The following is a 20,983-nucleotide window of genomic DNA, read 5'->3' on the forward strand; positions in this document are numbered from 1 at the left end:
GACAGAAGCATTTCTGATGGTCTTAGCACAGTTTCCTGAGCTTCACCTCACAGCTCTTTTCACTTCAGAAACTACACTGTGTTAACTGACCCCAGGCTGCTCAAGGGAGAAACTTCCTTGTTTTTCTGGGGCCCTTTACATCTCAGTTCTGTGTGCTCTCTGTTTCCGTTTGTATTGATGGCCCCAGAACTGCTGAAGGAATCGTTTCAGTTATTGGAACACTATCTGGCTGTACATCTGATAGAAGATGGTGGTTTGCTGTTATGTTGAGTTGGAAGTTATCTCTGCTTACCCTAGGAGGCAGACTTCAAGAACAAGTGCGTGACAAAAGGGTATTAAAATAAGGCAAGTTGTTCCCTTTGAAGCAAGCTATAGCTAAGCTTTTGGTCAGTGAATTGTCACTGTGGATGTGGAGGGGTTTAAGGTGGGGGATTTTCAGTGCCTCTGAGGAGCAAACTGCAAATGTCCTTGACCTAGCAGTTCTAGTTTGGAAATTATTTTTCCCCCAGGAATGATAGGGTCAAAAAGCAGGTACTGGGAGAAGCACCACAATCCAATTTGGAAATGTCCATCTCCATTTCTGCATGGCCCCTGCCTCCCTGTCTCTTGGCCCCAGAAGCTGACTCAGTCTGTTCTTTGACTGCTTCTTTCGTTCTGTTCTCTAGCACGAGACCCATGTACAGGACTGACTGGATGGATCATGGCTGTAACACTGCCATTGCATCATTGCTACTGGGCATGGGAAGATCTGTTCCTTACACACTCTAGGATCAGGACAAGGAAGCCCTACAATGTTTGCCTTTACTTCCAGAGCTGCCCTTTGAGCACAGTGCAGCAATTGGCTGTGGAAGAAGGAGAGGACAGGGCAGCTCAGGGGTGCTGCACAGGTCTGAACACAGTTGGGCACAGGTCTTGGGTGGAAGCAGTTTAGCCCCACATCAACACAGGGCTAGAAAATGGCTTTAGGTCACTTAGAAAGCTCTTTTGTTGACCTATTTATATAAAAGTTGCAAGCAGATACTCTTCTATTCAGCAAATTACTTGGCCTTTTAAATGTTAACCCTTTAGGAGAAATTCCTGTTTCTCCATGACTAATGAGAAATTACATATATAGCTACTTTAACTCAATCTGATAATCGGAGCAGTTTTTCATTGGTTTTTGAGATTATCTTTAAAATCAGGCACAGTAAGCTCTGCTTTATTATGCCACTGCTGCTACTGCCTGCTCATCAAACCACACAGCTTAAACTATCAAGGGACAGAAGTGGTGTGAAAAGTGACATTTCTTTTGAGCTGGTAAGACAGTTTAACATATTTCTGTTCTATGCATTCCAGTACGTAATGTTAGGGGACATCTACTGATCTAAAATATTGAAAAATATTTTCTTTACCTAAATGTGGAATTCTAAATATTGTTTTTTGAATTAGGAACCTGAAGACCAGAAGTGTCTTTGCACTTTTGTTCTGACAGTTTGCTGAGCACAAAACACTATTGCATTAATTCTGATGGATTGTGCTTGAAAGAAGGACCATCTTGAACAAGGTACTCCTGTCTGACTGCAAGAGATTATTGTAAAGGAATACAGCCAAAATAGTCCTCAGTGTTTGGGACTTTGCAGATATAAACACACTTTTTAAATGTATATGTGTATATATGTGTGTGTATGAATATTGCTTTATTGCAGTCATCCTTTGTAGCAGCTTCTTTTCTGGGATCCAAGTTTATCATATCTAAAAGTACATGGCTGTTTGTGGGCCATCAAATTGTTGGGAAAATGGGTCTCCAAAGATGAAGAGAGAAAAAGGCTGGTTATATGGAGTTCTCTTGGATAATCTATGCAGATAAGAAAATCCAACTACTTTTTCCTTATTCCCCAGGGTAAGTGTCATATGAGCCTGTTGTGCGCATTTGATGTGCTTCTGTCAGACGTGTGCTTAGAGGCCTAGGTATTCAGAAGGTAGATAAGGTATCAATAGTTTTCCTTAAAGGACCTACAAAGATCTTTCCCTATAGGCAGGGATGATTGTCTACAATGGGTACACCTCCAATTACACATACCAGCATAACAGATTGCTCTGGAGGCTCTGCACTTTGGGTAATCTTAGTGGATGAAGGGTGTACCTGTTGGTACAGACATACTATTGCCTGTCACTGTTTTGCTTTGTTGGTCAGTGTCCAACCTTTCTTTAGTGCATGTTGGTGCTGCCTCTGGGAGAGATGTAAGCAAAGGAAGGGATTACGGCAAAGGGAAAGCAGGTCATCTATGACTGGTTGCTAAGATGTAAGGAACGGAAACTGAGCATTCAAGGGTCCAGACCTGCCGTGTCTGCTCCCATTGTGCACCACTCTTTGTATCATAGAATCCTGGAATGGCTTCATTTGGGAGGGATCTTTAAACCCTCTGCCATGGGCAGCAACACCTTCCACTAGACCAGGTTGCTCCAAGCCCCATCCAACCTGACCTGGAACACCTCCAGGGATGGGGTTGGGATGTCTTTTCTGGACAGCCTGTGCCAGTGTCTCACTGCCCTTACAGAGAAAAATTTCTGCCCAATACCCCATGTAACCCTGGCCTCTGTTTGTTTGAAGCCATTCCCCCTTGCACTATCACTACATGCCCATCTCCATAGCTTTCTTAGAACTCCTTTATGTATTGGAAGAGGCTTTAAGTTCTCCCTGGAGCCTTCTCTTCTCCATGCTGAACTAGCCCAGCTCTCTCATCCTGTCTCCATAGCAGAGGGGCTCCAGTTCTCTGATCATCTTTGTGGCTTCCTCTAGATTTGCTCTAGCAACTCCATGTCATTCTTATACTTAGGACCCCAGAACTGGACACAGTACTGCAAGTGGGGGTCTCACAGGAGCAGAGTAGAGAGGTAGAATCCCCTCCCTTAACCTGATCATGCTGCTTTTGATGCAGCCCAGGATACAACAGGCTTTCTGGGCTGCAAATATGCATTGCTAGACCTTGTCGAGTGTCTTTCAACATCAGAATCTTGCCCCGGGAGTGAGAACAAACAAAACACATTTTGAAAGATTCCAGAGCCACTGCCAAATCAGAGCCTGAAGCTTCTGACTTCCTCTAGGATTTAGGTGAGCATACAAGATCACATGAATGAGTTGCAACAAGAAAAAGTTACATTGATTAAACAACATACCTTATTAAAAAGTTGATGTCAGAAGTGGAATAAAACCTAGAACGCCTGTCTGCTGTGGGTTGGCATATAATATCATATGTATCAAAGAATACCCAAGCATATTGAAGAATCTTATGCACACATCTCCATGTGAAATACTTGTTCATGCGCTTATAAGTTACTTCATGTTTTATCAGGCTTTTGTAAATCTGATCTTACTTGTAGTCATCCAAAAGTCAGAGACACAAAAATCCTATTTTGTGTCCATCCCTTTGAGCCCATTTCATTATCGATACAATTCTTCTCTCTCTCTATCTCATCAAGAATAAGCTTCCTGTCCCCACTTTTAAAGTCACTGACAATCTCTTCTTGTCCTCTTGTCTTCTCTCACTTCCCTATCTAGAAGTTAACTCTGTGATGTCAGCTTCCACCTCCCACTAGATCATTAAATCTACTTCTAATCATCCTCCATGCTACTGCTTACACATTGAATGTACTGCTTACAATCCTCTTGCCTATATCATTCTTCAAGTCCCCCTGTAAAGTTCTGCTTTACAGAGTTTCTAAAACCTAGATGGTATCTAGGCTACCCACACGCTGTGACGGTGTTGTCAACTGCTTGTACTACTTCCTCTCTCAGTGGTATCTATCAAATAATTTATTTTACCTTACAAATTCTTATGAGAAAATTTTGTCTTTTTATTGTGTGTTCAACTGGACCCCAAATCTGGGGGTGAATCCCAGAATATGAATTTATGGTGATAGATTTTGCAATAACAGTCAATAATCTGTCTTTCTGTTAATAAGCAGATGAGAGCATTAGGAAAATCTGTGTTGTACAAATTCTGGTTAAAATGCCTTGAAATTGCTTTTGGGAAGTGGACGCAGGAACTACATGAGAGGAGGGGAAAGGCACAGATGCAAGGCCTCATTTCCTTGAGCAGATAACAGGCAGAATTCTGCCCTGGAAACATACAGAAAGGACAGAAACACCATTGCAACCAGCTTGAGACCACTTTGGAAATCAAGGTCACTACCACCTCCTGGTGCTGACAGACTGCTGGCAGCATACCTGGTGTATCATTTCAGGGCATCATCTCAGACATTTTGTCTCTCTTTCCTGCAGAGTGAAGGTGGTTCTCCCTTCTTGACATTAGTTCTCATAAAGCTTTTCTGCCTTCACCCACAACTTTGCAGTGTTGCAGAAACTGGACATTAGAACACAAGAAAGCAGCAAGCAGTCTGGTCCCCAAGATATCCAGCTAAGAAGTTGCTTTGTCTTCCACTGCTAGCAGCTGCTGTAATTGCACCTGCACTGCTAGTATTCAGCTTCCATCTGAGCTAAGAGAAGACTACAAGTCTTGCATATGTTTAGGGAAGAGGTTTCAGCAATAAAGATACTTCCCCTTTGCAAAAATTCTTTACTTCGTTTCTGTCTAATTGTATCTACCTTCAGTGTCCAACTACTGGACTCTTTCCATTTTTCTCTCACAGATTTAAAAAAGAAAGAAAAGAAAATACTTTTCTCCTAATTGAAATCATCTTCTCATGTAAGATACTTATGGCTGGTGTGAAATGACTACTTAGCCTTTCCTTTGGCTAAGTTAAAGAGATTCACTTGGTCTGTAATTGTTGATTTCTGAGTAAAGTTATCCAGGACTAAATCATTCGCATAGCCCTTTTCAGAAGCATTTCATATTGACAGCAATTTTTTGTTTAGTGTTGATTCCAACAGAAGAAATTAATTAATGGTGTTATAAATGCTACATGTAGCTGCAATAACTTTTCTTTTAATTGATATGGATCTACAGTCTGTATGTTAGCTCCTCTAATTGCACTAATGTACTGCAGAATCTCATTCAGCTGGTTGTGCTACTTCCTGAAATTATTTTCTGATAAGTCTTTCAGAATTCAGTCTTCCGTGACCTACTTATGACTAACATTTATGGCTTTTAACACAAAAATTTGCATTTAACCACGCTGTATTTGTCTCCAGGTGAGCTAGAGAGCCAGAAATATCTAACACATTTCAAATACTGCAGAAATTAACAAAGAACTTCTTGTTTGGGAGGGGGGGGCGTTTATCAAATTAATAGCAATTACCTGGAAGCATTCTGTCCTGGTTTACTTATCTTGACCTAAATTTGTTTATTTATTTGTGTGCCTGAACAAGTTCTTGTAAGCACATGTATAATGCTGCTTAATGCAGCTCTCTCTATTTCATATTTAGTCAGTATTACTGTATTTATCACAGGGACCATAAGCAAACCTGATTAGAATGATAAGCAGGAGAGACTTCATACCTCCCAGCCCCCCTCAGCTAAAATCAGCTAATGGTGACACTTCCTCTCAACAACCCCCACCCTGAAGAAAGTGTGCAGCAAAACAGGATATTTATGAAAAACCCATAATTAAAGAGGTGGTGAAGTAAAAGGCAGAAATACTCCTTTTCTCTTGATCAGTTTATGAAACATTCTAATTATTTACAATTTAATTCAGACAAGGGACACTATAGGCAGGCATAATCACATGCAAGTACTTATACATGGATGCAGTTGCCTAGCTTTGTGTAATTCATGACTGGAAGGATATTCTTGGTCATGGATCAGATCGCTTAATCTCTTCAGTAAAACAATCCTAATGATTACTATGTCACAGTCCTTGCTAAGTATAGGCTTCTTCTTGCTCACTTCTATTAAAGACTGCTTCAGACCCTTTGTTGGTTAGAAATCACAATCTTATTCTATAGTCAGGCTATATACACTTGGTCCTGTGGTAATGCTGTACTTATTGTTTCTCCTATCCTGGCACCCCTTCCCTTTTCCCCAGCTTCTTCTGAAAGAGAGATCATAATCTCTGGCAAGTTTTGTTTGGTATTTTTTTCTTTTTTTCTTTTTTTTTCTAATAATAACTAACCCAAGCTCTTTTGAGATGGAACATTCCACTCTCTTGTTACCCCAGCTGTAAAGCTCAGTTCAGTGTCCATGCTAGTCAAGTAGTGCAAACATTGTTCCTCCAATTTTTTTTTTTTTAATTTTTCAAGAAACTGTTTTGGTTTGTACTGATTAGTGGTCTACGTCTACAAACTCACTCCAAGTTTTCTGGGTTTCAGGCTCTTTGGAGCAGCACTCTCCTTGCAGCTGTGCTGGGCTCATTTGCTGTGTTCAGGTAACAGCAAATAAGACAAACTTGAAATATCTTTTTAAAACATCACATATTGCTGAATAGATCAGGTCCATATTCTTCATATTAAATGTTGCCCAAAAAATCATCAAATTAGAAACTTCTAGTGAAAAAGTATAATTTTAAATTAAAACTTCATCAGGAGACAATTCAGAGAATGGAATTTTTGGTTAAAAAGAGAGTGAGCCTAGTATAACCTTGTAGAGATGTAGTGTCCTATATTGCAGAAGATATACTGCAAACATCCTTACATAACCCTTCAGTGAACTGGGGCAATGACCAAGCTCTAAGTATTCTATATGTCCCAATGCGTGCTTTGACCAGGATCTTATCAGTTATTCTCTGTGTCTGTTTTCTGAATATGGAGAAATAACGTTGCTCCAGGAGGCCCCTGAGCTGCAAAGGTCTGGAGGCTGAGAGTGCTCAGAGATGAACATCTATGCTCTACTGCTATGATTCTCTATAAGCATCTGGTTTTGACTATGGTCAGAAACAGAATTTGGGGAAACATGAACATTGGTTCCGACCCACTGTGGCTCTCTGCTGCTCTTAAATTGTCATAAATCAGATGACAAAAATGCAGAAAGAAAGAACAGCCACATCTTCTCTCACCCTTGATAAAATCGCAGGAATTGTACATTTCCTTTCAGGCAGCTGGTGCTTTAGTGCAAAGTACTGTTTACTGTCATGAGAAGAACAGTTCCTATCAAAGAAATTATGTAGCTGAGCCGATGCCCTCTCTGACAGATTCAGGATCAGCTTTTGTCAGGCTGGCAGAAGCCTGCAGCTAATGCTTCTATTTGCTGATAGAAATACCGACAAAACTGCTCTTAACGATTATTCTATTCTAGATACTATCTGGAATGGGAGGAGCTGTGTGGCATTTGGTCCTCCAGCTGTGCATTGCTGCTGCGTTGCACTTTGGTGGAGGAAGAGGGAGAGGTAAGAGCCGATCTGGAATAGGTCCACTGTACAAAGACACACCTGCGCTCCTTTTTCATTCACAGACCCTTCAGTATGCAACACAAGATCTAGTGACAGCCCTTTCCCAGGTACCAGGAACCAGTACAGCTGGCTGACAGTGCCAGGCCTAGGGGACTGAGCACATACTGGTCAAGCTGGGCACCAGAAAAAGTGTAGTCACTGCACAAGGTCCCTGCTCTAAGATCTTACACTCATCTCATGCAGTGAAGTGTGTTACAACAGAGTAAGAATATGATGAGGAAGATCAGATGCAGTGTCAGCAAAGGAAGGACTAGCAAGTAATGCATTTATTTAGTGTACTGAGTAAGGCATCATCCAGTGATACATGAATCCAGTTCTGGTCTCCTTCCTCCACAGAGCTCTCTGGCAGCCTGAGCTGCCTGAATAACTACGTGACTACTGTGAGCTGCACATGGGTAACGGAGAAGCTCGTGGGCGATGGACCCTTCCACCTGCATTTCACCAAGTAAGAGCTGCACACCAAGAGCTGTCTGTGGCAGCCCTAGCCCTGCCATGGACAGGACAGGACTGAGAAGCAGAGATGGGAGTCCAGCTGTGGGCTTTTCTCCCTCCACAGCAGGATACCTGTGGCACAGCTAGCTCTGCCATCTCATCACTCCAGACCTCAGAAGGTGCCTCAGAAGCTGCTCTCTATTGTGGGCCCACAGCCTCAGGGGCTGCAGCAAAGGTCAAGTGGACCTGGCTGCATGATCTCTGTAAGCTGCAGGCTCTCCATCTGTTCAGTGAACCCTTCTGGCAGGCATCTCAGCACAGAGAACCTTCCCTTCCTGGCCTCTGGTCCCCATGACCTGGGAACTTCCAGAGCCCATCCTGCATAAAGCTGCCTAATCAACTTCTAATAATTTATTTCCTTTTTGCCTAGAAATTAAACACCTAATGGTTTAATGTATATTAAGAAATACATAAATACAACGCCAGTTATAAGCTTTAATAAGAGATTTAGAATATTACCTGAATAGTTTTTCCTCTAATAAAAAAAATCAGGTGAATTGTTTGTTAACTGATAGGATAACTTCAGATGAATGTGTTTAGGTTAAGTAGAAACATTGTCTTGACCACCAGTAACTATTACATGAGGGTAAGCCACTCTGACACTAGATGCCTCATATTCTGCTACAGTTAAGTAAAAAATACCCTAACTCTTATTAATACTGGATTTAAAATCTATGGAAAGATGGGCAAGCTGATAAACTGTGATATCCCAGTTTCCTGTATGATCACACACAATGTAAAAAAAAATCCTAATAAATGGCTAAACCACAAAAAGACAAACCAACTTCCAACATGTTTTGCTGTCAGTACTGGTTTGTTTGTAGTGAAAGAGGACTTAATGTACAGCTTATTGTTACCTCTGTGCTGTGCACTTGTAACCAACTGTCCATCCACTCCTTCCCCCTACCCACCTGCTTTCCTGCAGCAACAGCAGCTCTCACTCTCAGAGGGAGCAAGGAACAGCTACTGGATGCTATGTGCAACCCCTGTGAGATCTGGTGCTCTCAGCAGTGAATTTATGAATGTGTCTTCTTCCTCCCTATCCAGCTCTGCCATCCATCCAGCTTTTGGATTGCCGGTTTGCTTGCTGTCTGCACTAAAGAGGTTCATGGTCTTCCAGAGTGTGGTGCTGTGCTAAGCTGTCACACATCCATAAACTGAAAAGCATTTAATTGTATGACTTAAAAGAAACTTTCAGCCTTTTTATTCTTCTAGCCTCTGGTCAAAGGGCCACAACGCCAGCTGCAACCTGACTGCCATAGAGAGCATACAGAATCAGTACCACTGCACAATTCATTTAGCCAGCCAGATCTTGGAAACAGATGGTTATAGAGTCTCTCTCCACGGAAACTTCTTTGGACGTAATGACACCTACATGACCTTTCCAGAGTACAACCCCCGAGAGCACAGTAAGTATGAACCAGCACAGCTGTGAGCTGAGGCTCTGCCCAGCAGCTTCAGGATAGGTCTGATATGCTGCCTAACAAAGGAAGTCTCAAAGATAGCAAGGGGAAACAATGAAAACTATCAAGACTGCCCATCCCTAGAGAGTGCAGTGTGAACTGCACCAGTAAGGATGCAGTTGCTGAGTCTCTACATCCTGACTTTTCCTGGACTTCAGAGAGGCTGGCTCTGGAGCACCATTCAACAACACTTCTCATCTGCATCATGTTTTCTTGTGCCCTGGGTAATTTGCAATTGGATTGTTTCAATTATTTATTTTGTTGCTTTATTGTTCTCTAAGAAATTATATAATGAGGAGTCATGGATTTAACTGAATGTCCCATGGCCTGGTACTAGAGAGAAATGCTCAAAACCAGCCCGTATTAGTGGTATGTTGTAAGGGCAGAAAGTGATATCCAGAGTGGTTCCTTGCTTGCAAGAATAACCATAGGACTACTGGAGTTATCATTAATTTATGTCAGATCCATAGCTGTTCTGATGCCACAAGTTGACCTGGTCTTCAGCTAGTGTCAGTATCCCTCTTTAGACCCAGCTTTATTTTCCATTACTTCAGTCACCCTAATATGCATTTTCTTTTGTGGTGTCCCTAACACTGGGAAAAACACCCTGCCTCCTCTATTTGCAGTAAAACTTGATCCACCTGTCAACATCCAGAGCAATGCCACTGCCAGCAAGTGCCAGATATGGTGGAGTGTGCAGAATGTGCCTTGGTACCTCGCTGAAATTCTCCAATATGAGTTGCAGTATAAGGAGTACAGCATGTCCTGGGAGGTAACTGGATGAGGAATACAGTGATCCAGCCTTGTTCTTTGGGTACAATTGCCTTGCCTCTCAGCTCAGGGCAGTCCACCAGCTGGCTTAAGCTGGCCTTTCTGGTTTCCTATATTAAGGCTGAGAGATTTTACATCAATACTGAAGTTCAGTAACTCTTCTCCTCATGAACCCTGCATCCATCATCATTCAGGCCCTCTTCTTGCATCTAAGAAAAAAAAAATCTGGAAAAGAAAAGGGAAAAAAACAAAAAAAAAAGAATATTTAAAAGACCATCCTTTTGCCCAGTCTCATTAACAGCAAAGCTTTGTAATACTTTGCAGGTTGCATTGAACAAGACACTACCCAGTTCACTGCCACAGGTAGAAATTGAAGCCACAGAGCTCCGTAGTGGCATTGCTTACACTGCAAGAGTTCGCTGCAAAGTTTCAGAAAATGAGAATTCGTACCACAGTCAGTGGAGTGAGTGGAGCCAGACAACAGTGTTTCAAAGAGCAGGTACAAAGAATGTTGTTTTCATCTTAATTCATTTATTTTCATGTCCATGTTCCAAAAAAAGAGAAGATACTTGGTAAAATGAAGCTTTTCAAATCAGAACTAGCTTTCTTCAAGTATTCATAGCCAAATTACTTTCCTTAAGGCCTTTAGTTGCCTGTTTCATTTGCAGTGCTTGATTATTTGGTGTTCTATCTTAACTTCCAGACTTTTTATTAAATTTGTGCTGATTCTTTTCCTAGATGTCCCAAAAGTCTCTGAAAAGATTCTAAATACCAAAACTATGCAGTACTTATTCATTCCTCTGAGTTTTGGCACTCTACTCTATTTATTCTGGAGCTGCAAGCTGTCCTCAAGGTATGTGATTTTCATTAAGTTCCCCTTGATCTTTATGGCCTGAAAAGGGTAAATCAAGAGTTCTCATATCCCTTTTCCTTCCTGTTTCTGCTGCACACTCAGTAACTTCCAAAAGGTCTTTTGACAGTCTTGGAATGTGCCTCAGCCATGACAGTTAATGACCCACTATACAGTCCTTAAGGAGACCGAAGTACCTTTGGGACTCCCAAATTCGGCTAAAGCCCAAGGATGATGGTACCTTGGAGTTAAAGAGATTTAAGCCCATGGAAATATTTGAAGTTTCATGTAGCTAAATTAAAAGTGCTAGTACACAGCAACCCATAAAGGTGGGTAAACTGATGTCAATGCTAAGCTACATGTGATATTCCTGGCAGGAGTCAGTAGGTAAAATACCAGTATAGGCAAATTAAACTGACTCTGACTCATTTGAGACCAAGTTGTACAGAGAAAAAAAGTGGTTTTGGAACCTTTGTTCAACCATCCTCTACAATTCTTTATGCTGGCAGAGCGTAGGTAAATCTCCTATCTCTTTCTTTTTTGCCTTGACATACATTATTATGCTTCATATACACATCATTCTTAGAGAAACAGAATAAATGATGTCCACATGACAAAATATTTTTATAGGACAGACTCCAATAAAGGGGCAAGGATGTCTGGCAGAATTTCTCTGTTTAAATGTAATGAAACTAGGACTCCTTAAAACACTTTCAAAACCAGTGATTTAGATCAAGTAAACTGATAAACAAAGCTCAGTGCATATAATGAGTAATAGACCAGTATATTAAGTTTGTGACATATTCCTAAGAAACTTATGAGACTGTGCTTCAGGTTAGAAACATTAAATGCATGCACAGGTGGCAGAAGAATTATTGCATAAGTCATAAGTTATGATGAGTGGGCTTCTTGTGCAATCTTACTAACATAAGTATGGGGGGTTCATCTAACCAGTATCATGGAGACAGAACACAGAAAAACTGCCCATTTTTAAAAAAGTGTTATTTTCTCCCTTTAGGGGAAAAAGCCTCACCTGCTTTAACATTCCCACGCCAGCTGCTTTCTTTCAGCCACTCTATAGTTTGCACAATGGGAATTTTAAGGTAAGAAATAAATTTCACTTCTTTCTTATGACCCTCCATTCATGACAGGAGGATTTTTTTTTTTTCTGGGATTAATAATTCTAGCTCCTGAGCAGAGTTACTGACACATGGTTCTGATCTTCCTGAAAGTTTATAGTTTCTCATTTTCCTGCTTCCACATACGAGCTAACCACCTGAGCTTCTCTCCAGCCTCTTGCTCCTTAGAAGTGGAACTCCTCCAGTGGCTCCCAGCTCAGACTGAATGCAAAAGGTGCACCTTTTCAAAACCAAAGCAATACCAGCAGCTTGCATTATATTCTGGTGGTGTGATTTTGTAAAGATTCTTGTAAAATTTTGTGAAATTAGCTGCTAGGTTTTTTACCTTTTTATTCTAACTTTGCCTGTTGGATTTGCAGTAAACATCTGGGTTATTGTGCCAAAGACATAAAGAAAGAAAATTTATCTTGGAATAACTATGCAAAGTGACCCCAACATATTGATGCTTTCATTAGGACTGGGTTGGACCAAATGAGGCTTGTAACCAACTTGAAAGAGAAGAGGCCAGCAACTCGAGCAAAGTGAATGCAGATCAAGTTACTGATCTAAAAACCCAAGAACTGATTTCCAAAATTTCATTGAAACCTATAGGAAGCACAGACGTGGTTACTGCAGAAGAAAACTTTGCATTTGCCTCAGGTCCAAGCCAGCAGTATATCCCCAGCAGGTACATAAGAGCAGAAGAGATAGAGTTGTTGCCGGGACTATCGTTTGCACCAAACCATGCTGATGATACCGTTGGCCTGCAAATCTCTGAAATAATTAAAGACAACCTTGAGAACCCTAGTGTTGGAAGGAATTATCCCTCTCACTCACAGCATGGAAAGGGTGACTTTCTTATGCTTCGAGAATCTTTGGGGATAGTAGATGTGTCCTTCAGTGGTAGTGACTATTGTACTTTGTGTGACAATGATACCATAGGAGGTTTGATTTCTGCTGAACTACTGAAAATCTCCAATGGCAATAGTCATGTTAAACATCAGAAAGACCAGTGATCTTCCCTGAGGAACACTGCCTACAAAGTTCCTTGTGCTCTCCTATCATGTCCCAACACTGTCCTCGCAAGCAGCATAAACTGTGCAGACAGTTTCAAACGTATCATTTTAAAATACATCCTCAACTTCTGTACTTCAGAAGATTGTGACTAAATCCCTTGTCTAGCAAATACTACCCCTACAGGCATGGAAAACCCTGACTCTGGCAACATCTGAGGTCCCAGAGATGCATGACTATGGCCTACCCTATATTAACCTCCAGCTGCAAGATCCAGTAGCCCTCTTGTCTAAGGAGGCACCAGCAGACCTGCTTTTTTCCTCAGGAAGAACTATTAGAATTGTGTGCCTCTTGGAAGCAGCAATATTTGCAATGTGATCAACCATGATTTAAACTCCCTCATTTTGTAAAAACTATGCATGATTTTTCATAAAATCATGAGAAACTATTTTTTGCTTAAGAAAGTAATTCTGCTTCTTAACATGATATTGCTCAATTATAGGGGTTTTTGATTTGATAAGAATTTGTAATTTCTCTGTTTAAAGATAATCAGACAGTAGGCCTTGTTCTTTATTATCTTAAATGGCTGTAACTTTTTATTTTGCAATAACTAAGCTTCATGTACTGCTTTAAAAAAATTATTTCAAGGTTAAGTGGCTGGGTTGATTTAATGGAAAAAGGTGAAAAATAAGAACAGCACAAATGACCTTTACTTAATCACAGAACAGGCCAGACCCACTGCCTCTCCAGGGCTTCTATTATTTCTCCAGAACTGATGAGTCCTTTGCCTATCTGCACAACAGGTACAGCTGAATCTCTGGAGGTTTACCTTCTGCCCTAGACACAGAAATTCCTACACGGGGTTAATAATCTACCAAGCAGATTTCTGGAGTCTTAGCTGCATCTCGTAGATTTAATGGGCTCAACAGTTTTAGCAAGCATGCTGAGATATGTATACATACAAACTAGCTGACACATCTATATACACAGTCACATGCATCCATCGTTCCTCTCTGCAGTGCTTCCCTTGTCTCTCTGGTGACAGCACATATTAGTTTTGACAAGGCAAAGAAAGATTTCATTTAGAAGAAACAAAGTAGGTCAAGACATCCTTCCCAAAAAGTGTGCTAAGCCTGAGAACTGCTGTGAGCAGTCTTTATCTCTGAGAAAAACAGGAACAGAAAGAGGAGTTAACATGAGATTTGTGTGACAGACACAGGGGGTGATAGCAGTGATTCATTTTCAGTGTTGTAAGCAAAGGGCTTTTCTGATACCTGAAATAATATCCCATTTCTGGTCCTTGGTGCTTTTTAACTTGCAAAAACTATATTCAAGGGTGCTTCTATTACTCTGCCACAATCTAATGGCAAGAGAAGATGGTGCTGTCATTAACAGTTGCTGTCATTTCTCCAGGACAAGAAAATCAGGAAAACAATGCCACATACCTGGAGGATTTTGGCTATCCCAAACTTTTAGACCCCATTGCATTGTTTGATGTAGAGTCCCAAATTTCTGATCTTCAGAATCTGAGGGATGCTTTCTGAAATTGTCAGACCAATTGTATCTTAAACTAACCAGATTTTGACAGCCCTTTCTTATGAACATGCAGACATGTTCATAATTTAGATAATGTAGAAATTTAACAATTTTCATTAAATCTTGTTTTGTTAATAAGGTATTCTGTACCAGTTGCATTAGCAAAATGAGAGTGGGAACAATTATATTCAGATTTGAGTAAGGAGAAGCAAATCAGGCTCTGTGGAAGGGAGAGTGCAAAACTTCATTAATAGAGAAGCAAAAGAAAACCGAGAGATTGAATGTAGTCAGAAATTACTTGAGAGAAATGAAGAGTCAAAGATGCTGCTGCTTGTGTCCATTAGGGCAAGATAGGAAGACTATAAGAACTGAGTCTGCAGGTGATGACAGGGTGACCGTTAAAAGGCTGAAATGACACTCCAGCATCAGCAGTTCTCCACTTGAAACTCTTAAAAACTTTTAGTTGCTTCTGCTTCTATGGAATTACTTGAAGATATTAGTTGTTGTAGCTAAAACCAAAAAGCCTTTTCTTTACAATTAGGTCTTTGGAAAAACAAAGCCTCATTTTTGTCCTCCTGTCCTTTTACTTTGTATTTTTTCTTTTAAGTTTTTTTTTTTTTTTCATTTTTTTCTGTCATGTTTGAGACTGGTATTAGGTTCAAATTATGGTTTTTCACGGCTTCTTCCAGAATCTCTGAACTATTCTAGGGCTGACTTTTGCCTCTAAGAGTGATACATATCCTTCAAATGGAAGATAGAGAACTACAGCCCAATAAGTAGACATAATATTGGCTCTGGTCAAACCTGTGAAGCCTTTCATATCCTGGGACTAGTGAGTGCATGCTATATGTATCACCTGGAACCAGAACAAAGTAGACAGCATTTCCCCCTTTTTCTTTTGTTGAATTTTGCCAAAAGAAACTATTTTGGAAGATATTTAAGTAGTGCTTGTAAGCCACTAAAGAGCTGAAAATGTTCCGTGACAAAGATTTTTGTTTAATTGTAGGTTTGTTTTTTGGTGCTGTTTGGGGGTTGTTGGTTTGGTTTGGTTTGGTTTCGGTTCGTTTCATTTGTTTGTCTCACCTGGGACTTCTACTCACATAAACTACCCAGGGCATAGGAGCTCTATTTAGCCTCCACCTAGGTCTGAGAGACACAGCTTATCTTCAGTCCTGTTTTTGTGTTGCCTCCTGTATGGCTTCTGGGTCCGGGCTTCAGGTAGGTTATATTTCTAGCCCCCTTCGGTGAATGTGGTAGTGTCTCCCCCTCCCCAGGGCAGTGTCCCTGCTCTCCGGAGCAGTGTCCCCGCTCTCCGGAGCAGTGTCCCCGCTCCCCGGCGCAGTGTCTCCGCTCCCCAGGGCAGTGTCCCCGCTCCCCGGAGCAGTGTCCCCGCTCCCCGGAGCAGTGTCCCCGCTCTCCGGAGCAGTGTCCCCGCTCCCCGGGGCAGTGTCCCCGCTCTCCGGAGCAGTGTCCCCGCTCCCCGGCGCAGTGTCTCCGCTCCCCAGGGCAGTGTCCCCGCTCCCCGGAGCAGTGTCCCCGCTCCCCGGAGCAGTGTCCCCGCTCTCCGGAGCAGTGTCCCCGCTCCCCGGAGCAGTGTCCCCGCTCTCCGGAGCAGTGTTCCCGGTCCCCGGAGCAGTGTCCCCGCTCCCCGGGGCAGTGTCCCCGCTCCCCGGGGCAGTGTCCCCGCTCCCCGGGGCAGTGTCCCCGCTCCCCAGGGCAGTGTCCCCGCTCCCCGGCGCAGTGTCCCCGCTCCCCGGGGCAGTGTCCCCGCTCCCCGGAGCAGTGTCCCCGCTCCCCGGGGCAGTGTCCCCGCTCCCCGGGGCAGTGTCCCCGCTCCCCAGGGCAGTGTCCCCGCTCCCCGGAGCAGTGTCCCCGCTCCCCGGGGCAGTGTCCCCGCTCCCCGGAGCAGTGTCCCCGCTCCCCAGGGCAGTGTCCCCGCTACCCGGAGCAGTGTCCCCGCTCTCCGGAGCAGTGTCCCCGCCTGCTGGCGGATCCCGGACGCCGCGAGCGGTTTCTCACAAGTCCCCCACGATAGGCAGCATTTACTTCCCCCGAGTCCGTCCAACTGCTTCACATCTTCCTGAAGGCATCATGCCTAGACTTGGATATACTATTCAACTGCATCCTCATTTGTTACGTGAAGAATGCAGTAAGTAGTAGCTGCCGTTCTTCAATTCCGTAAGTCATTATATGCTAAAATAGTATTTATTTGCAGTAACATCTCACTGTTAATTAATTATGTAAATTCTGCTACCCTGTAGCTCTCATTCTATCTCAATACATTGCTAGTAACCTACTATTTCAGAGTTTATATTAATACATTTGCTTTCTTTTTCAAAGTGCAATACTTTGCACTTTATGTAATTTCATATTATTTAGAGTGTATTTCAAACATGTCAAAATATTTTTTCTCCTCATTTTTGTCTCTCTTAGTGACTAAAATCTTTACCAGAATAATATCACAAATCTTGTAAACATACTTTCTATTTCATTACCAAGACTGATGAAAATATTGACTCAGACCAAGTTTGAGCCTGGAATGCCATTCCACTTTAACAAGGAACCGCTAATGATTAGTCTCACACACATTATCAAAAAAACTAATAATTCATTACCAAGACTAGGCACTAGCATTTAGGTCAACTAGCTCCCTTACTATTCCTTTAAAATTGAACTGTGTCAGAAATCTTAGCAAAGTCAAATTATATCCTATCTACCCTGCTAGCAGCAAGTAAACTTTCTTGTCAAAGATGGAAGTTATATTGCTTCTCTGTTCATCCACTTCGTGTAGCATTATTTTGACCCTTACTTTTCCTACATATGAAGATGAGGTTTTCTATCATTCTGAAGTCCCCCAGGTTTCTTGAATAGCTTCTCAGAAATGACTTTTAACATCGCAGAGACTGCTTCAGTTATTTACATTTTGCTTGGGTTTTTCTCTTGTTTGGGTTTATTTATTTGTTTGGTTTTGGTGGTTTTGTTTTGTTTCATTTTCCCAAAAAAATACTTTAGGGCACATTTCATCTGTCCCTGCAGAATTTAACACACTTGCTAAGACTTCAACTCAAATTTTTTGTGTTCTATTATCTTGTTAAAATGAATATTATCTTCATTGTTAAAGTAGACTGTTCACTGGAAGAAAAATGGCATGCTCTATTCTTCAATCCACTACACATTGTCTACTATTCACCCCCTTTTCTGAACAATAATGGGCTTTAGCTCTTTTTCCTAAGACTGATGACAAACCTGTAGATGTTGTGGTTGTCCCCTTTTCTAATTAATTTTAGTTTATCAGTTTGTTTTCAACTGAACAGGAGAATAAAATTTCTACTGCCCAAGTTTTCCAGCAGGTTTGGTACCCTAAACCCTGCCAGATGAAGCCATTGGATTCTACACCATTGTCATCTCGAAGGATTTCATATGATATACTGAGATTTCATGGCTTTAAATGCTACCCTGCGTAGCCCTGGTTTCATGCCTGAGATGTTTTGGTTTTCTGAAATTCTTTTCCCAGAGACCTTTCTGTAAACAACAGACATGTTTTTGTAACTGTTACTTTGTTTTCATTTCTTTTCCTAGGAGGGACTTCTTGATGTCCCTCTGGTCTAACCAATGTAATTGAAAAAGTTTGTCTTTGTTTCACCAATCAAATTGGTCTGTGTAGAATAGTATAAAAGGGGACACATCCCAAAAATAAAAGAATCATTTTCAGCCTTCTGAAGTCGGAGTCTGTGTCATTGTGGTGTAAAACAGCATCAACTGTGTGCTTTTTTACCTCTAAAAGCACCATTTGCTTTTCTAGAAAGGAAAATGTTACAGTTTTCTGATATTAAGCAGCAGAACCTAGCAAATTGCCTAGAGTGATGCTGTTGCCTGACTTGTGTTTGCCTCAGCTCATACATGCTGGAATACACATACAGTCTGTACATATGATCCACAGCCCAGGGAAGCTGAATCAGAGCATCACATATGCCCAAGTAAGTCCTTCTGGAGCAGGATATGAGTTTGCACAGAACTGTCTAGACACATACAGCTTAATTTAGTAATGTAATATTATTACAAGCCTGACTTTTTGGTTCCTTCCTCTTCTTTGTGTTCACAACTCTTGATTATATGTTTGAAATAACTGTAAACTTGCTGTATACAATCCACAAATTTTACTAGTTTTGTGATGAGCCTGATACTTTTTTGAGCCTTACAGAAGTATCCAAGGACATGAACATAAATCCAACTGCTCGAGTAGCTGTGGGGACTACTATGATACTGTCTAGCTAGACCCAAAACTGTAAGCAGAGGAGAGAAAATTCTTACCAGATCACATGGAAAAGAATCTGCCTTTTCGCCAGGATAATCTCTTTGAACTCACATACATGAAAACCATCCCAGCATCATTCAGTAACTACAAACACAGTTACAGCACTACTGCCCTAAGTCACACAAAAGCTTTTTGGTACTCGGCAGAGTTTCTCTGAGAGGCCGCAACAAAAAACCGCACACACACACACACACACGTCCACTGACACATGCATCCAACCGACTACAAGATTATGATCAATTGTTCTACTCGTCTGCAGAAGGGGGAGAAAGCTGTCATACAGGAACGTTGATTTAGGCTGGCTGTTTTAAAATCTTTCTGAAAAATGTGGATCAACTCTGGAACACCGCGGCTGCCCTGGCCCTCCACGCCACCCTCATTTAAAGCTAAATACCTGTATGTTGTAGATTCTGGTGTTCAGTAAACTAGATGGTCTTTTCCTGTCTCATCCTTTTGAGTAATCCCTCACCATTCTAGGAATTCCTTGACAAACTCGATTTGTTCGCTGCCGTGTCACGCACCACCGGCCCGTCCCTCCCGGCGTCCGTGGCTCGCACACGGACTGACAGACACCCGTTAGCGGGCACGGCGAGCCCGTGCGGACCGCAGGGCAAAGAGCCTGTCGGAACCGGCCCGGGAGCGCGGCTGTCACGCAGACGACGCAGGTCCTCAGGAACGAACACACGCGCTAGAATTGTATTTGTGACGCACTTGAGTTCCGCCCACCGCTGCCACGGCGCGCCGCCGTCGTGGCACGGGCCCGGCTCTGGGTGTCCGGGGGAGAGGCTGCCCGGCGGGCCCGCCCTCTTCCGCCCTCACCACTCGCAGCTTCCTGAGGGCATCATCCCACAAGTGCGCAGCCTCTCCTCGGCTCGGGCGCTGAGGCTGACGGGGGCGCTCCGGCCCGGCCCGAGTGTGAGTAACAGTGGCTGCCGCCAAAGAGCGAGCGCGGTGCGCGGAAGGCCCGCCCGCGGCGGGGGATTGTTGTGGTGACGTCAGGGGCGGGGGACGCGGGTGTCCCATTGGCTCAGGCTGGGCCCAGCGTCTGGCGCGGAACGGGTGGGGAGCGGCCCCGGTCCGGGCGGGCCATGGCCAGCACCGGCAGCCCCCTGGTGAGTCGGGGCGCGGGGGGCGGCCCGCGGGCCAGGCGGGCCATGGCCAGCGCCGGCAGCCCCCTGGTGAGTCCACCCGGGGCCGCGGCCCTCGGGGTGCTGGGGGAATAAGTAGGCCAGGGCGCCGGGGCCGGCCCGTGAGAGGTGGCCGCCCGTGCCCGGCGCTCTGGCGGCGGCGGGGACGCGGTGGGCTTTCGCGAACGGCCCCGCCTCCTGCGCCCGCTCGAACAGGGCGGGTGAGCGGTCGCTGCCGTCCGTGGAGCCGGTCTTGTCGCCGCCGCTCGCGGTCTTTCTTCCGCCCCCCGCTCCTGGGTCGCCGCGGGCCTCGCGGGAGGGCCCCGTTCTCCCCCGAGCGTAGCCCGTCGGTGGGAGGAGGCGAGGCCGGTGGTGAAGGGGCCGCACCGCGGCCTCTCGCGGACCTCAGTTTTCAGTTCCGGGTACGGGGCGTTGGCGTGGCCGTGCGGGGCCGTCTCCCGCCGGGAGAACTGGCGTTGTTGTCCTGTGGGAGCTACCTGCCCCTGTAATCGATTTCTTTTGCAGTAGGAACAAATGTGTGAGGAAGATCGTGAGGGTCACAGTAGGACGCCCTGTCAAACGCAGTTGTTTACGTTAGTCTGACAGCGTGAACTCGTGTTGTGTGCACTGGCATATCTAGAAGATGGAGTTGTAGCTGGTATACAGACGTGGTAATGGTAAACCTTCTTTTCTGTTGTAAGCTGTACAGCTCAGTTAGCGTAGACATTTCCTCACGTAAAGAAAAATAGTCACCAGCTTTCACTCATGTTGGCAAAACTACCTGGCAGCGATATGTTCCTTATCCTCGTGTGCATGCTGCTGTGCTTTTGGGTCTTGTGTTCTGTCAGCTGCAAGTTGCCAGGCTTCACTCTGCAGCACTTAAAACCTTTTCATCAGCTGGATCTGGCTAAGGAGGGTTTTCTGTGGAGAATGGCGCAGCTGTGTTGATTCCTGACATCCTGTTTCAGTGTGCT

The 20,983-nt window shown here is 43.6% G+C and overlaps 2 protein-coding genes across 4 annotated transcripts in view; both read left to right on the plus strand.

Annotated features, from left to right (window-relative positions):
- The first annotated feature begins 1,349 nt into the window (after positions 1–1,349).
- On the plus strand, positions 1,350–13,443 carry LOC136298067 (interleukin-9 receptor-like). Its single transcript, XM_066198517.1, has 9 exons — positions 1,350–1,543; positions 7,170–7,260; positions 7,660–7,768; positions 9,031–9,224; positions 9,905–10,050; positions 10,374–10,548; positions 10,788–10,902; positions 11,918–12,002; positions 12,494–13,443. Exons 2-9 carry the CDS (start codon positions 7,182–7,184, stop codon positions 13,031–13,033), a joined length of 1,443 nt encoding a protein of 480 aa, XP_066054614.1. The 5' UTR covers positions 1,350–1,543; positions 7,170–7,181; the 3' UTR covers positions 13,034–13,443.
- A 6,306-nt stretch (positions 13,444–19,749) lies between these two features.
- PDPK1 (3-phosphoinositide dependent protein kinase 1) overlaps positions 19,750–20,983 on the plus strand; it is a 32,002-nt gene continuing 30,768 nt past the window's right edge. The window contains exon 1 of one of the 3 annotated variants that reach the window (XM_066197757.1): positions 19,750–19,797. Coding sequence is in view for 2 of the 3 variants with exons in the window: in XM_066197755.1 (XP_066053852.1) it covers positions 19,971–20,060 (90 nt within the window). In the remaining variant the exon portion in view is untranslated. Of the gene's footprint in view, positions 19,798–19,893; positions 20,061–20,983 lie in introns of those variants that run through there. The other 2 variants (XM_066197755.1, XM_066197756.1) reach the window with 2 other exon arrangements.

This window comes from Chamaea fasciata, unplaced genomic scaffold (assembly GCF_029207755.1).
Source record: "Chamaea fasciata isolate MVZ Bird 193981 ecotype frontalis unplaced genomic scaffold, bChaFas1.0.hap1 SCAF_16, whole genome shotgun sequence".
NCBI lineage: Eukaryota > Metazoa > Chordata > Aves > Passeriformes > Sylviidae > Chamaea > Chamaea fasciata.

Bases quoted from the DNA above. Each gene is read 5' to 3' on its own strand.
- LOC136298067 (XM_066198517.1), top strand. From the start codon at position 7,182: ATGGGAGGAGCTGTGTGGCATTTGGTCCTCCAGCTGTGCATTGCTGCT. The intron at 10,051-10,373 runs GTAACTGGATGA...AATACTTTGCAG, and splicing joins AGTACAGCATGTCCTGGGAG to GTTGCATTGAACAAGACACT. The intron at 10,903-11,917 runs GTATGTGATTTT...TTCTCCCTTTAG, and splicing joins AGCTGCAAGCTGTCCTCAAG to GGGAAAAAGCCTCACCTGCT.